Source organism: Canis lupus, chromosome 24 (genome assembly GCF_011100685.1).
Source record: "Canis lupus familiaris isolate Mischka breed German Shepherd chromosome 24, alternate assembly UU_Cfam_GSD_1.0, whole genome shotgun sequence".
NCBI classification, from domain to species: Eukaryota; Metazoa; Chordata; class Mammalia; order Carnivora; family Canidae; genus Canis; species Canis lupus.
The window spans coordinates 33,542,433-33,555,052 of NC_049245.1; the positions used below are offsets into that span (position 1 = coordinate 33,542,433).

Sequence of the window (12,620 nt, forward strand, 5' to 3'; positions counted from 1 at the left end):
AGAAATAGAAAACCTGAACAGGCCAATAACCAGGGAGGAAATTGAAGCAGTCATCAAAAACCTCCCAAGACACAAGAGTCCAGGGCCAGATGGCTTCCCACGGGAATTCTATCAAACGTTTAAAGAAGAAATCATACCTATTCTCCTAAAGCTGTTTGGAAAGATAGAAAGAGATGGAGCACTTCCGAATTCGTTCTATGAGGCCAGCATCACCTTAATTCCAAAACCAGACAAAGACCCCACCAAAAAGGAGAATTACAGACCAATATCCCTGATGAACATGGATGCAAAATTTCTCAACAAGATACTAGCCAATAGGATCCAACAGCACATTAAGAAAATTATTCACCACGACCAAGTAGGATTTATCCCCGGGACACAAGGCTGGTTCAACACTCGTAAAACAATCAATGTGATTCATCATATCAGCAAGAGAAAAAACAAGAACCATATGATCCTCTCATTGGATGCAGAGAAAGCATTTGACAAAATACAGCATCCATTCCTGATCAAAACTCTTCAGAGTGTAGGGATAGAGGGAATATTCCTCGACATCTTAAAAGCCATCTACGAAAAGCCCACAGCAAATATCATTCTCAATGGGGAAGCACTGGGAGCCTTTCCCCTAAGATCAGGAACAAGACAGGGATGTCCACTCTCACCACTGCTATTCAACATAGTACTGGAAGTCCTAGGCTCAGCAATCAGACAACAAAAAGACATTAAAGGCATTCAAATTGGCAAAGAAGAAGTCAAACTCTCCCTCTTCGCTGATGACATGATACTCTACATAGAAAACCCAAAAGCCTCCACCCCAAGATTGCTAGAACTCATACAGCAATTTGGCAGCATGGCAGGATACAAAATCAATGCCCAGAAATCAGTGGCATTTCTATACACTAACAATGAGACTGAAGAAAGAGAAATTAAGGAGTCAATCCCATTTACAATTGCACCAAAAGCATAAGATACCTAGGAATAAACCTAACCAAAGAGGTAAAGGATCTATACCCTAAAAACTACAGAACACTTCTGAAAGAAATTGAGGAAGACACAAAGAGATGGAAAAATATTCCATGCTCATGGATTGGCAGAATTAATATTGTGAAAATGTCAATGTTACCCAGGGCAATTTACACGTTTAATGCAATCCCTATCAAAATACCATGGACTTTCTTCAGAGAGTTAGAACAAATTATTTTAAGATTTGTGTGGAATCAGAAAAGACCCCGAATAGCCAGGGGAATTTAAAAAAAGAAAACCATATCTGGGGCCATCACAATGCCAGATTTCAGGTTGTACTACAAAGCTGTGGTCATCAAGACAGTGTGGTACTGGCACAAAAACAGACACATAGATCAATGGAACAGAATAGAGAACCCAGAAGTGGACCCTGAACTTTATGGGCAACTAATATTCAATAAAGGAGGAAAGACTATCCATTGGAAGAAAGACAGTCTCTTCAATAAATGGTGCTGGGAAAATTGGACATCCGCATGCTGAAGAATGAAATGAGACCACTCTCTTTCACCATACACAAAGATAAACTCAAAATGGATGAAAGATCTAAATGTGAGACAAGATTCCATCAAAATCCTAGAGAGGAACACAGGCAACACCCTTTTTGAACTTGGTCACAGTAACTTCTTGCAAGATACATCCATGAAGGCAAGAGAAAAAAAAGCAAAAATGAACTATTGAGACTTCATCAAGATAAGAAGCTTTTGCACAGCAAAGGATACAGTCGAAAAAACTAAAGACAACCTACAGAATGGGAGAAGATATTTGCAAATGACGTATCAGATAAAGGGCTAGTTTCCAAGATCTATAAAGAACTTCTTTTTTTTTAATTTATTTTTTATTGGTGTTCAATTTACTAACATACAGAATAACCCCCAGTGCCTGTCACCCATTCACTCCCACCCCCCGCCCTCCTCCCCTTCTACCACCCCTAGTTCGTTTCCCAGAGTTAGCAGTCTTTACGTTCTGTCTCCCTTTCTGATATTTCCCACACATTTCTTCTCCCTTCCCTTATATTCCCTTTCACTATTATTTATATTCCCCAAATGAATGAGAACACCAAAGAAACAAACAATCCAATCATGAAATGGGCAAAAGACATGAAGAGAAAAATCACAGAGGAAGACATAGACATGGCCAACAAGCACATGAGAAAATGCTCTGCATCACTTGCCATCAGGGAAATACAAATTAAAACCACACCGAGACACCACCTCACACCAGTGAGAATGGGGAAAATTAACAAGGCAGGAAACCACAAATGTTGGAGAGGATGTGGAGAAAAGGGAACCCTCTTACACTGTTGGTGGGAATGTGAACTGGTGCAGCCACTCTGGAAAACTGTGTGGAGGTTCCTCAAAGAGTTAAAAATAGACCTGCCCTACGACCCAGCAATTGCACTGTTGGGGATTTACCCCAAAGATTCAGATGCAATGAAATGCCGGGACACCTGCACCCCGATGTGCAGGTGTCCACAATAGCCAAACTGTGGAAGGAGACTCGGTGTCCATCGAAAGATGAATGGAAAAAAATGTGGTTTATGTATACAATGGAATATTACTCAGCCATTAGAAACGACAAATACCCACCATTTGCTTCAACATGGATGTTACTGGAGGGTATTATGCTGAGTGAAGTAAGTCAATGGGAGAAGGACAAACAGTGTATGTTCTCATTCATTTGGGGAATATAAATAATAGTGAAAGAGAATATAAGGGAAGGGAGATTAAATGTTTGGTAAATATCAGAAAGGGAGACAGAACATAAAGACTCCTAACTCTGGGAAACGAACTAGGGGTGGTGGAAGGGGAGGAGGGCGGGGGGGTGGGGGTGAATGGGTGATGGGCACTGAGGGGGGCACTTGACGGGATGAGCACTGGGTGTTATTCTGTATGTTGGTAAATTGAACACCAATAAAAAATTAATTTATTAAAAAAAAAGACCTTGGTGCTAGATTCGATCACTTTACTTCCCTCATTTGCTGGGTGGCCATCTGCCTTTCCTAAGTCCTTCCTGTTCAGTCTTTTTTTATCCACATAAAACCCCCAAGGCATTTGGTGGGAGATACTGCTATGCTTTATTTTTAATATTTTTTAAGATTTATTTATTTATTCATGAGAGACACAGACTGAGAGAGAGAGGCAGAGACATAGGCAGGGTCCTCCCAGGGAACCCGATTTGGAACTCAATCCCAGATCCTGGGATCACGACCTGAGCCCAAGGCAGGCACCCAACCACTGAGACACCCAGCCATGCCAGTGCTATGCTTTAATTAGCAAAAGAAAATCAATACAGAGAAAGGTGGGATCTTATTAGCACAAAGCAAGTCCAAAGCAAATAGATACGCAAACTGCACTTCAGTCTACCTATGGGGAGACTCAGATGCATCAGATAGACTCAAGACTTGGGTCTGTTTGGATGGCCAGAACTGTTAGTAAGGTACACAGTGTTCTTCTAGTGTAGCAGGATAGGATGTACTGTCATATTAAAGAAAATCCGATCCTTTGGAATGAGAGAGTATCAAAGGAAAAACTCTGTGACATGGCCAAAATGTAGCTCCAGGGCAGAACTTACAGATCTGCCATAATGCAAATCACCATTAAGTTCTAGGCCTTTGAACCTTGTTTTTCTGCTCTTCTGTCCTGGTTCCAGGTCACAACCTCCTCTCCCCCTCCCCAAGTAAGAAGAGGCCACATAAAAGAGCTATCAGCCAGTTCCTCACACACTCAACTCAAACACCTTCAGAGGTAAGTAAAGATAAGGGTCAGGAGGCACCAGCTTTTATTGATGGCTTGTTTGGATGAGTTCTCTGAATAGGTGGCATCAGCACTATTCCTGTGAGATGGAGATTACTGTCTCTGGTGTTTGAATAAGAAACTTGAGACAGAGGGGACATACCTGTCTGAGGTCTCACAGGTAAAAGGGGCATACATGAAACAAGATATCTGTATTCTTGACTCTAAATCCAGTACTTTCTCCTCTTTAACATTATCTGGTAAGCCCAGGATCCTGAATTCTGAGGGGAGCAGTTGGTCTGTGTCTTTGCAAACCTAGGGGTTTTGTCATTATCCTACCCTCGATCTCAAAATGACCAAAGAATTCACCCAGAATTCTGTATGTGAGTAGGACCCACCCTGGACATGATTATATATTTCTTCTGGCTTGTTAGTGCACCTGAGGTGTGCAAAGAAGAGGATTGAGCATCCCCAGGATCCTGAGCACCCTTTAAGGGCAAGTACAGAACTCAGAGAACTGGACTAAGAGTAAGGCCTTTTCAATGAACAGATCTCAAAGTTCTGGAAAACTGAGATCTAGAATGAAAGTTTTATATTTTTAAAATATTTTTTCTTTTGTTTTTATTTAAGTTTGATTTGCCAACCTATAGTATGATGCTCATTCCATCAAGTGCCCTCCTCGGTGTTAGAAACAAATACATACATAGCTTCATGGAACCCATGGCTTTGGGTTTACTGTGTTTCTGTCAGTGTGCACTAGTTTTCCTCCTTCTTTGAGCAAAGGCAGTGTCCAGGAATGCAGCCCACCCCAGGGCCTACTCACCTTCACCCAGCTACCTCCTACCTCATATCCCCACCTGAAAGTGGCTGACACAGCATCTGCATTGCTCATCTGCCTTGCTATGCACTGCTGCTTACACTCTGAGCCAGGTTGAGGAACTGGATATCCTACCACCTGAACTGACTTTTTTTTTTGCTAACTATGTGAGTGATTTATAGGATTTCTGACAATCTACCATGCTCCAAGATAGTTGGCCTTTGGCCTGGAGCTTTTCCAATTAGGTTGTATCCCTTGGTAAGTATTGCCCAGTGGTAAATGAAGTCTTAATACCTTCAGTTGGCAGTTCTCCTTCATGGCAGGGACACAGGTTCTGAATATAGAAGGTTGGAGAACAGATGTAAGCAGCTAAGAGTGGAAGCCCTCCAGCCTCAGATCTTTTACATTTTAAAGGCTATCCTCCTCCTTTGCTTTCTCTCCATAATCTCCTTCTCTTGTTCTTCTCCTCAGGTCTTCTAAATCTAATCTGCTCACAGTCAATGTGTCAAATGTTCATATGCCTAAAACTTGCATTTTTCCAGCTTCTAAATTTCACTTTTTCTGAAAGAATACATTTTCAAAACTGCCTTTGAAAAATTTTATGCTTTTAAATGATCTCTAGTCAACACTTGCTTTTGAGCAGAGGAATTTTCCTTGATTCATCTCGAGCACTGTTGTTCACTAGAACTCTCAGGGATGTTGGAAATGTTATATGTTTGAGCTGTTCGGTATAATAGCCATTAGCTACATGTGGCTATTGAATGTGTTGAAATGAATGGAAGTCAGATTTTAAATTTAATTGAAATTGTCACTTGTGGGTAGTGGCTATCGTTACTGGACAGTACGGGGGAGGCTTTTCTGTTTGGTGGAAAACTTCTGAACAAATATAAAGACTTCTAAGGAGAAGGACAATCACTGCCTTGTGGCCATGTAATTCATAACATTGGAATTTTATTCTTCTCTTGGACTCTTTTATTTTTCTTCCTCTTTATTTCGGAATATGAATATATTTCCTTATTAGGATGCTCACAAGAATGACACACTAGCACTGTCCTTCTGATGTGATAAAGAATACATACATCTGACCCTGACCCACATTCTGGCAGGAAACAGGCGTAAGGGCTCTCAGAGCTGGTACCAAGTATCCATTGAAGGCAACTCCATTCACCAGAAAGGATGTTTCCTTGATTCCAATGTCTCTGCTATAGCTTCCAGTCAGGTCTCCATGATTTGCTCAGACTTCATTCCAGTGTCAGTGGGCCCTCTTTTTTTTTTTTTTTTCTAGCCACTTCTCAACTCCTTACATCAGCTGCCCCATGTCTAACTCACCCAAGTAGCCTCTGGAATTCTGCAGCACATCTCTTTGGTATGCTGCTGCCCTGCCGCCCTCAGGGGCATGGTTGGGATTTGGGGGAAAGGGGAACAACATCACATTACCAAAGCAAACAGCAGGAGCATTTTGGCAAATGACACTTGAACACACACCTAACAACCTCAAAGAATACATGCTTTCTCCCCTAATGATTCATAATCCCCTAGAGACCAAACACATATGGCATGATTTTGTACTCCAGGCACAAAGGATACAAAGTGAATGGTGTTTACATCCATCATGTCCTACATGCAACAGGCAGTGAGCTCAAACCAGATCTCTGACGAGGCTCTTCCTGCCTCTGAATGGTGTCACCACTCTGTTTCTGCCTGTTCTTGGCATTAGTTCATTTTTCAAAAGGGAGGATAGGATGGTAGAGAGAGAGTAGAATGGGAGATGGAGGTGGGGTGGGGGATTAATATACAGATAACAACCTGTAAAACAAAAATAATACAAAAATGCAAAACCCGAATTTAGTACTAGAATATAACAAGAGAAGGTAGCTGGAGAAACTACATGCGAACACACATGATATGATACACAACCCCAGGGGGAGGACTCACTGAGGAGTGGGACAGAGGCCAGTGGTTTACACTAAGAGCCTTTCAATGGACTGCTGAACGGACTGGATCTGCTGCTTCAGCTGGGAGCCTTCTTTGATGGTGACAGAACAGGAGGCGATGACAGGCCTGGACACCCAGCAGGCCCACCCAAGGGCCTGCTTGGAGCACACAAACATGTAGGGCATGTCCTTATCTTCACACAGCAGCGGAAGGTGCAGGATGATCTCCAGGGGCTCAGCGTCTGCAGTCATCACGATGAACTCAGAGATGCCTCTGTTGAAGGTTTCGGTGGCTTCGTTGGCTCCTTTCTGAAGCTGCTTGTAGTTACATGACTGCTCCATTCACCAGAGAGGATGATCCTGAGAGGATGGAGAGGAAGGCCCAATAGTTTCTTGTTGAGGTGGGCATCTGCAAAGGGGTAGGCCTTCGCATTTACATCAGCCTCAGTCATATCTGCGATTCTGCGGTCCCGCCACCCCTCCTTTTTCTTCCTCTTTGATTTCAGGATGGTGAAGCAGCAGATAAAGGCTAAAGGAGGCAGATGGGAGAGCTCTGGGAATTTTAGCAGTAATTAATGCTCCTGCTTCCAAGGCCTATGTCTGTGCCCCACCCCCCACCTCAGCTGCCAGTTGTCAGCAGGCTATTTCCTCTTCTGCTTCATTGTTTTCTCTTTAACAATTACCACCATATATGGAGGAATGATAGTGATATTGATAGTTGGATTGTTGGCATGACTTGTGTGATGTGATCATATTATTTTGTCTCTCTTGCCTGTATACTTTATTCAGATTGGCTAGTTGTTTCCTTGCCTCTTTAGGAAAACTAGGTGGGACCCCCTAAATTGTGTGACTCTCCAGTCACAAAACAGCTCAACTTAATAATTAAATGTGCAGGCCCATGTAATTAGCCACAATTCCAAAACTGTTGAGAACTGTGGACTCTCTCCTCCCTCAGAAGCTCTAGTTATAAGAAATGATGTGGTATCTCCACCTTGGGCTCTTCATGATTCTGTTCCTTCACATCTATCTGGCTAAAAAAAGTTTCTGTCTCCTAGGTAGTAGAGGCAGGAAGAACCAATAAGTAGGAGTAGGACAGTTCTCACACAGTACACTACTATCAAAAGCTAGATTTGTGCTTCTGGCACTCTTCCATGGGAGATTTCAAGGGTTCACTGAAGAGTGAACTAGATGCCAAAATGGTATCTAGCCATTTACAATTCAGCTGGACTCCAACTGCAGTTCTCTTCTTTGGTACTGAAGGCCACTTTAGCCAGATTTCTTACCCTTCCAAGTCTTCAGTTATGTTTCAGGTCTACAGGATCACTACAAACTTCTGGAGATGCACAGTAAGCTCTATGAGTAGTATCCACCAAGTCTTTTCTGTCCACTTGGAATCAGAAGACAGCTTCCTCACTTCTTGAACAGATCTTCTTACCAATAAAATCTTCAAAACCTCTGCAACTTCTTCAACTTTGGGTCATCTATTTAAATGAAAGTTTTAAGAGTCCACTAACTAATATCTGGCCATCAACTTTCTCAAGTCTTACTGAGTAACCCATCTCCCATAACTCACTCTGGAATCACTCTGGCACTCTGGCTTAGGGTCAGGACCAACACTTTCATTGTATTATAATATTACATATGTTCTTACGTAAAAACATCAGGATCCTTGATATGTTCAGCTATTCCAAGTTTATAGAAATTCTGAGACCGAACATACACAGGGTATCCCTAGGTAGTGAAATCTAATGCTTATCTGTTTCCTTTTTGTATTTTGTTGTCGTCATTTGACAAATTATACAAGCTGAAGATTTATTGCTTTTTAATCAGAAAAGAAAGAAATGGATTTTTAAAAGAAGCAATTTTGCAAAGGAAATGGCTTGTAATGTGAGTTGAGGAAGTAGTCTACAGAAGCCAATGGCTAGCTTGATACGTTGTTAGGTGCCAGAGGGTGAAAAGGAAAAATAGGAGAAAGAATAACCCAATATTCACAAGAAATTTCTATCTCCTTCTGATCCTAGTCCCCTGAATTCCTGTTCTACCTCAGGTGGCATTAGGAGAAGACCTATCTTCTGCCAGAAGTTAACCCAAACACACAGAGTGACAACCATGAAGCCCCAGGTTCTCCTACACATCATGCTCACAAATGGGTTTGTGATGCTTCTGCCTGTGCTGGGAGGTGTCAAGGACAAGACTTTTTGTAGGTGGTATGACATGGGAGGAGGGGTCTCTGCCCAGGCCTGGGATGACGGGTGTAACTGAGACTGAGTGTAACTGGGACTACCTTTTCTGAACCACAACCTCCTTAAAGCAGGGATATCCAAAAGATTTAGGATATGTTTCCAGTTTGGTGCCCCTCTAAATCCCCCTCTGAGATCTGAAAGTGATAATGAGCATATGGAAAGGGAACCTAGCTTTGCCTATAAGTACATCCCATAAGCTATCAGAAATGATAATTTCTAGTATTAGACTACCTTAGACAGGGGAAACACCAACACAGAGCTGCCCTCTGAGTCCATATTTTCAGGTCTCTTGCCTTTGATGAATACCAAAGGACAATATTATTTACTTGGAAGGGAAGAATCTTTTAGAATATGAAAAAATGGAAAAGACAAGAAAGGGATTCTTAGGAGTTAAAGTTTGGGGACAGATGATAAAGAGGGGATAATGAAGGAAGGGTTGTGGGCTAGTAAAAGATATGGAAAGTAGAGAGAGGTTGAGTGCTTAGGTGGTATGAGCACAGAAGCAAAGAGACAAGGGAAAAGATAGTACCTATTCTCCCTCAGCTCAGTTTTCCATTCTGTAAACTGGGTACGGATAGTGGAGCTAGAGAATATTGCAGGCCCTGAAATCCCAAGTACTAAAGAAATAGACTGGTGAGGTAGTACCATTGTTGTGAAGTTGTCCTGGGTCGTATCTTTAGGGAGCTAGGGGAGGGTCCAAAGGCCTGCAGTGCTATGGGGACATGTGCAAAGAGGGAAAGCATGTGATGCAACAAGGGTCTCCTGTGAAAAGACTCAGCTAGAATTCAAGGAAAGGATTTTCTTAAAATGAAGGGAAATATTTTGTTTGTGACTTTGAGCTCAGGATTCAGAGCTTGAGGATTATTAAGCTTGGGAAAGGTGTGTGTTTTCTCTAAGTTGTGGGTGATGGATCTGCCAACATCTACCATCTCAGTTCCAGTTGGAAGAAGAGCCACTGAGCAGTGCTGGGTACAGCCTCTGTTAAAGTATTGTAAGAAGAGGTGCACTAAATTACAGGAGTGTTTATCTCCCAATCATACATGTTGCTGGACCTTCTGTGGAAATATCTGCTTGGACAATGAGTGAGTTGGTTGGAGTGGGAAGGTTGGGCTTGGACATGCTTCCTCAGTACTGGTCACCCTCATTCAGAAGCTGTAACATGGAACAGAGTCACCAAAATCCTGGTCAAAGAAATAGGCACTCTAATCTCAAAGAAATAGGTACTCTAATCTCTATACTGAGACTGCCATTCAGGGCAAAAAACCCAAGACACCAATGTAGGGGTGGGGGGTTCACTTTTCTTCCTTTGCTCTCATTCAGTTCCCCCAAAGGGTCATCCATCGGTTTGTTCATCCCTCCTTTGTCCAAGGTCCAGACTATTGCCTCCTTCGTCTGGCCTTTCCATTGGCCCCTTGAGGCAGGCAGGCCCAAAGAGTCCTGGGCTCCACCTATCTCCCCAGTTGGGAAATCTCTTTGGAGAAATTGCTTAAAATGGGTAACTCCTCATCTTACAGAAAGAATTTCTGTTCCCATTAAGAGGGACCAGGGTGCTATTAAGTTTGGCTGTCCCCAGGGCTCCCTGCATTTTAACCACTTGACTTTTCTCTTCCAGAGAACCCTTTAAAAGCATGCTAAACCCCTAGGTTCTAGCAGGCCCACCACTAGTGTGGACTAGAGGATGACAGTTTAACCTAAGAAGAGTGCTACCTGGCTCCCTACTGGGTTATTCACTTGCCCTGGCTGAGGATCCTTCCGTTCTCCCCTTGATCTCTTTGTCCTGAGAAGATCCAAGTGTCTGCCAAATAAACTGCTAACCAACCTGAGGGCCCTGCTTTGTCTTATGCTGCATTCCTGTAGTTACCTTCTGTTTTATGATGACCAACTGTTGTTCCCATCTGATCACCATTGGGTGTATAGGCACCCAACTCTGCCTTCCCGGTTAGACCTATATATTAATCAATAACCTCACAGCTGTAACAAAAATGCAGAGATTTATAAATATCCCAGTAAATGAAGTAAAAGCTTATTCTCAATTCACTGAGCCTGTGCAGTGAATGACCCCATGCCATGTATGATTCAAAATCCTGCATCCTTCTATCTATAACTCAATCATTATTCAGGGTGGCATCTGCAACCAGACAGCAGATTGGAGAAAATGGAAGTATGGAGGCTCTTACAGAAGCTTTTTAAGGGACAAGCATAGAAAGGGAACTCTATTTTTATCTACATTCTGTTTGCCATAAGGTCATCACACAGTCTTCTTATTTGCAAAGGAGACTGGCAGATATAATCTATCTGTATTCCCAAGACAATACAAAGCAGGGTTTGGTGAACTCACAGCAGTCTCCGATTTATCTAATAATAGAGAGCCAAACTCCTCAAGGAAGACCCAATACCCTGCCCTCCACATCACTGTCCAATGGAGCAAGCATCCCCCTGTCATTAGAGTAGGCATTACTGCCCCCAAGGTGGGCACTCTGAGCTTCCAGAATGATCCTTCCTTCTGCTGTGTCTGTATCCTCTTACTCCATACTCTAGCCTATTTTGTCTGCCTGGCAGTTTATACTTGGCTATAGTACTCATATACTGGATGTCTGGTAATGCAAGGCAGGCTTTCCAGCCCATGCTGTCCCCCTAGCATGTATTTGAATTTCTACCATAAGTATCTTGAAGGTCAAAAAAAAAAAAAAGTATCTTGAAGGTCATTTTAATGATGTAACTTTCCGTGGATGAGGAGATTATAAAGTCCCTACAATGTGTTCATCTCTGTGCCTCTTTCTGGTCTAGAGAATGAGATATTCTCATTTAGATGAGATGAGTCAGCACCTCACAGTTATCAACTACAGAGCCCATGGTAAGGTTCCAGGATTGGATACAGAATAGACTGAGGCCAGGCAAGGGACTAAGGCCTACCAGAACCCTAGTTAGTGTCTTAGAGCTCAGACTCGGGGTCTCAGGGAACCATCCTGCAGGAGTGGGGCTTTGTCTTGATCTTCAGGGATAAGGAGCACTTGGAGTGCTATCCAGTGAAAGTAGCTATTCCTTCTCAACAAAAGTAGTAGAGAGGAATAAAGGGTTAGAGACCCCTAGGGGAAGGACAGGGAAGGAATGTGTTGTTCCCTTGGGTATCCTAGATATTATGGGGAAGGGAAAGCAGTTTCCCGCTATCCTTCTGGGTTCATGGCTAAGACCCCCTGCTACAAGAGACAGATAAGCAGGAGAAAAGGAAACACAAGTCTACTCACAGGGATACAGACAAGGAAAACTGAGTCACTTCCCCAGATGATCCAAGCCATCTCCTTAAATATCATCTGCAGCTAAAGACAAAAGATGTGGAAAGGAAGGGGCAGGTCAGTTATGAGAGGTCACGAGGAAGGCACAGTGAACAATGGTATGGTTGTCATACAGATTTCTCCTACAGGCTCCACTGATAAAAAGAGTTTATAGAGGTTGAAAGTCATCCTCCTCTTTCACTTACAGAGAGAGAGAGAGAGAGAGAGAGAAACCCTTACAAATGGAGATATCCTCATCCATGTAAATGTCACTTATGAAGGGGAGAAAATTTTGCTAAGCCAAGTTATGCCTCTTTGGCACATTGATTATTTGAAGCTGGTGATTTTTAAGAAACACCAGACACAGGTGAAGCTCTGAAAAGTGAATAGAGGTTACTTCTTTTGTAAGAACAAAGATTTTTGTCTAATGCAATCCTGGGTCATTTAGAGGTGGAAGGGAGAGAAGATGTGTTGCCCCAGGTGAGCAGTTGCTTAACTTTGGAGTTTTAACACTCTTTTTTAAAAAGCATCTTCTCCTTATTTCCATCCCTTTGAACATCTGAAGGGATTTTATTTGGTTCATCTGGGGCATTCCAAAA

General features: G+C 42.6%; 2 protein-coding genes across 7 annotated transcripts; one reads left to right on the plus strand and one right to left on the minus strand.

Moving 5' to 3' along the window:
- The first annotated feature begins 3,569 nt into the window (after positions 1-3,569).
- Positions 3,570-11,461, plus strand: LOC119877480 (protein WFDC9-like). 6 transcript variants are annotated; one of them, XM_038572458.1, is made up of 5 exons: positions 3,570-3,767; positions 6,711-6,907; positions 8,554-8,706; positions 9,684-9,831; positions 10,362-11,461. In XM_038572458.1, the coding sequence occupies exons 3-5, from the start codon at positions 8,616-8,618 to the stop codon at positions 10,390-10,392; spliced, it is 270 nt and encodes an 89-aa protein (XP_038428386.1). In that variant the 5' UTR covers positions 3,570-3,767; positions 6,711-6,907; positions 8,554-8,615; the 3' UTR covers positions 10,393-11,461. The 6 variants fall into 6 exon arrangements, with proteins under 6 accessions (XP_038428386.1, XP_038428385.1, XP_038428382.1 ...); XM_038572454.1 differs by having other exon boundaries at positions 3,573-3,767; positions 8,528-8,706; XM_038572455.1 differs by having other exon boundaries at positions 3,574-3,767; positions 7,806-8,706.
- On the minus strand, positions 6,501-7,229 carry LOC119877481 (NHP2-like protein 1). Its single transcript, XM_038572460.1, has one exon. It carries the CDS (start codon positions 6,846-6,848, stop codon positions 6,534-6,536), a length of 315 nt encoding a protein of 104 aa, XP_038428388.1. The 5' UTR covers positions 6,849-7,229; the 3' UTR covers positions 6,501-6,533.
- Positions 11,462-12,620: the final 1,159 nt, after the last annotated feature.

Coding starts and splice junctions, on each gene's coding strand:
- LOC119877481 (XM_038572460.1), bottom strand. CDS start 6,848: ATGGAGCAGTCATGTAACTACAAGCAGCTTCAGAAAGGAGCCAACGAA.
- LOC119877480 (XM_038572454.1), top strand. CDS start 6,861: ATGATCCTGAGAGGATGGAGAGGAAGGCCCAATAGTTTCTTGTTGAG. Junction 8,707..9,683: donor TGTCAAGGACAAGACTTTTT/GTAGGTGGTATG, acceptor CTACCATCTCAG/TTCCAGTTGGAAGAAGAGCC. Junction 9,832..10,361: donor AATATCTGCTTGGACAATGA/GTGAGTTGGTTG, acceptor TTTCTCTTCCAG/AGAACCCTTTAAAAGCATGC.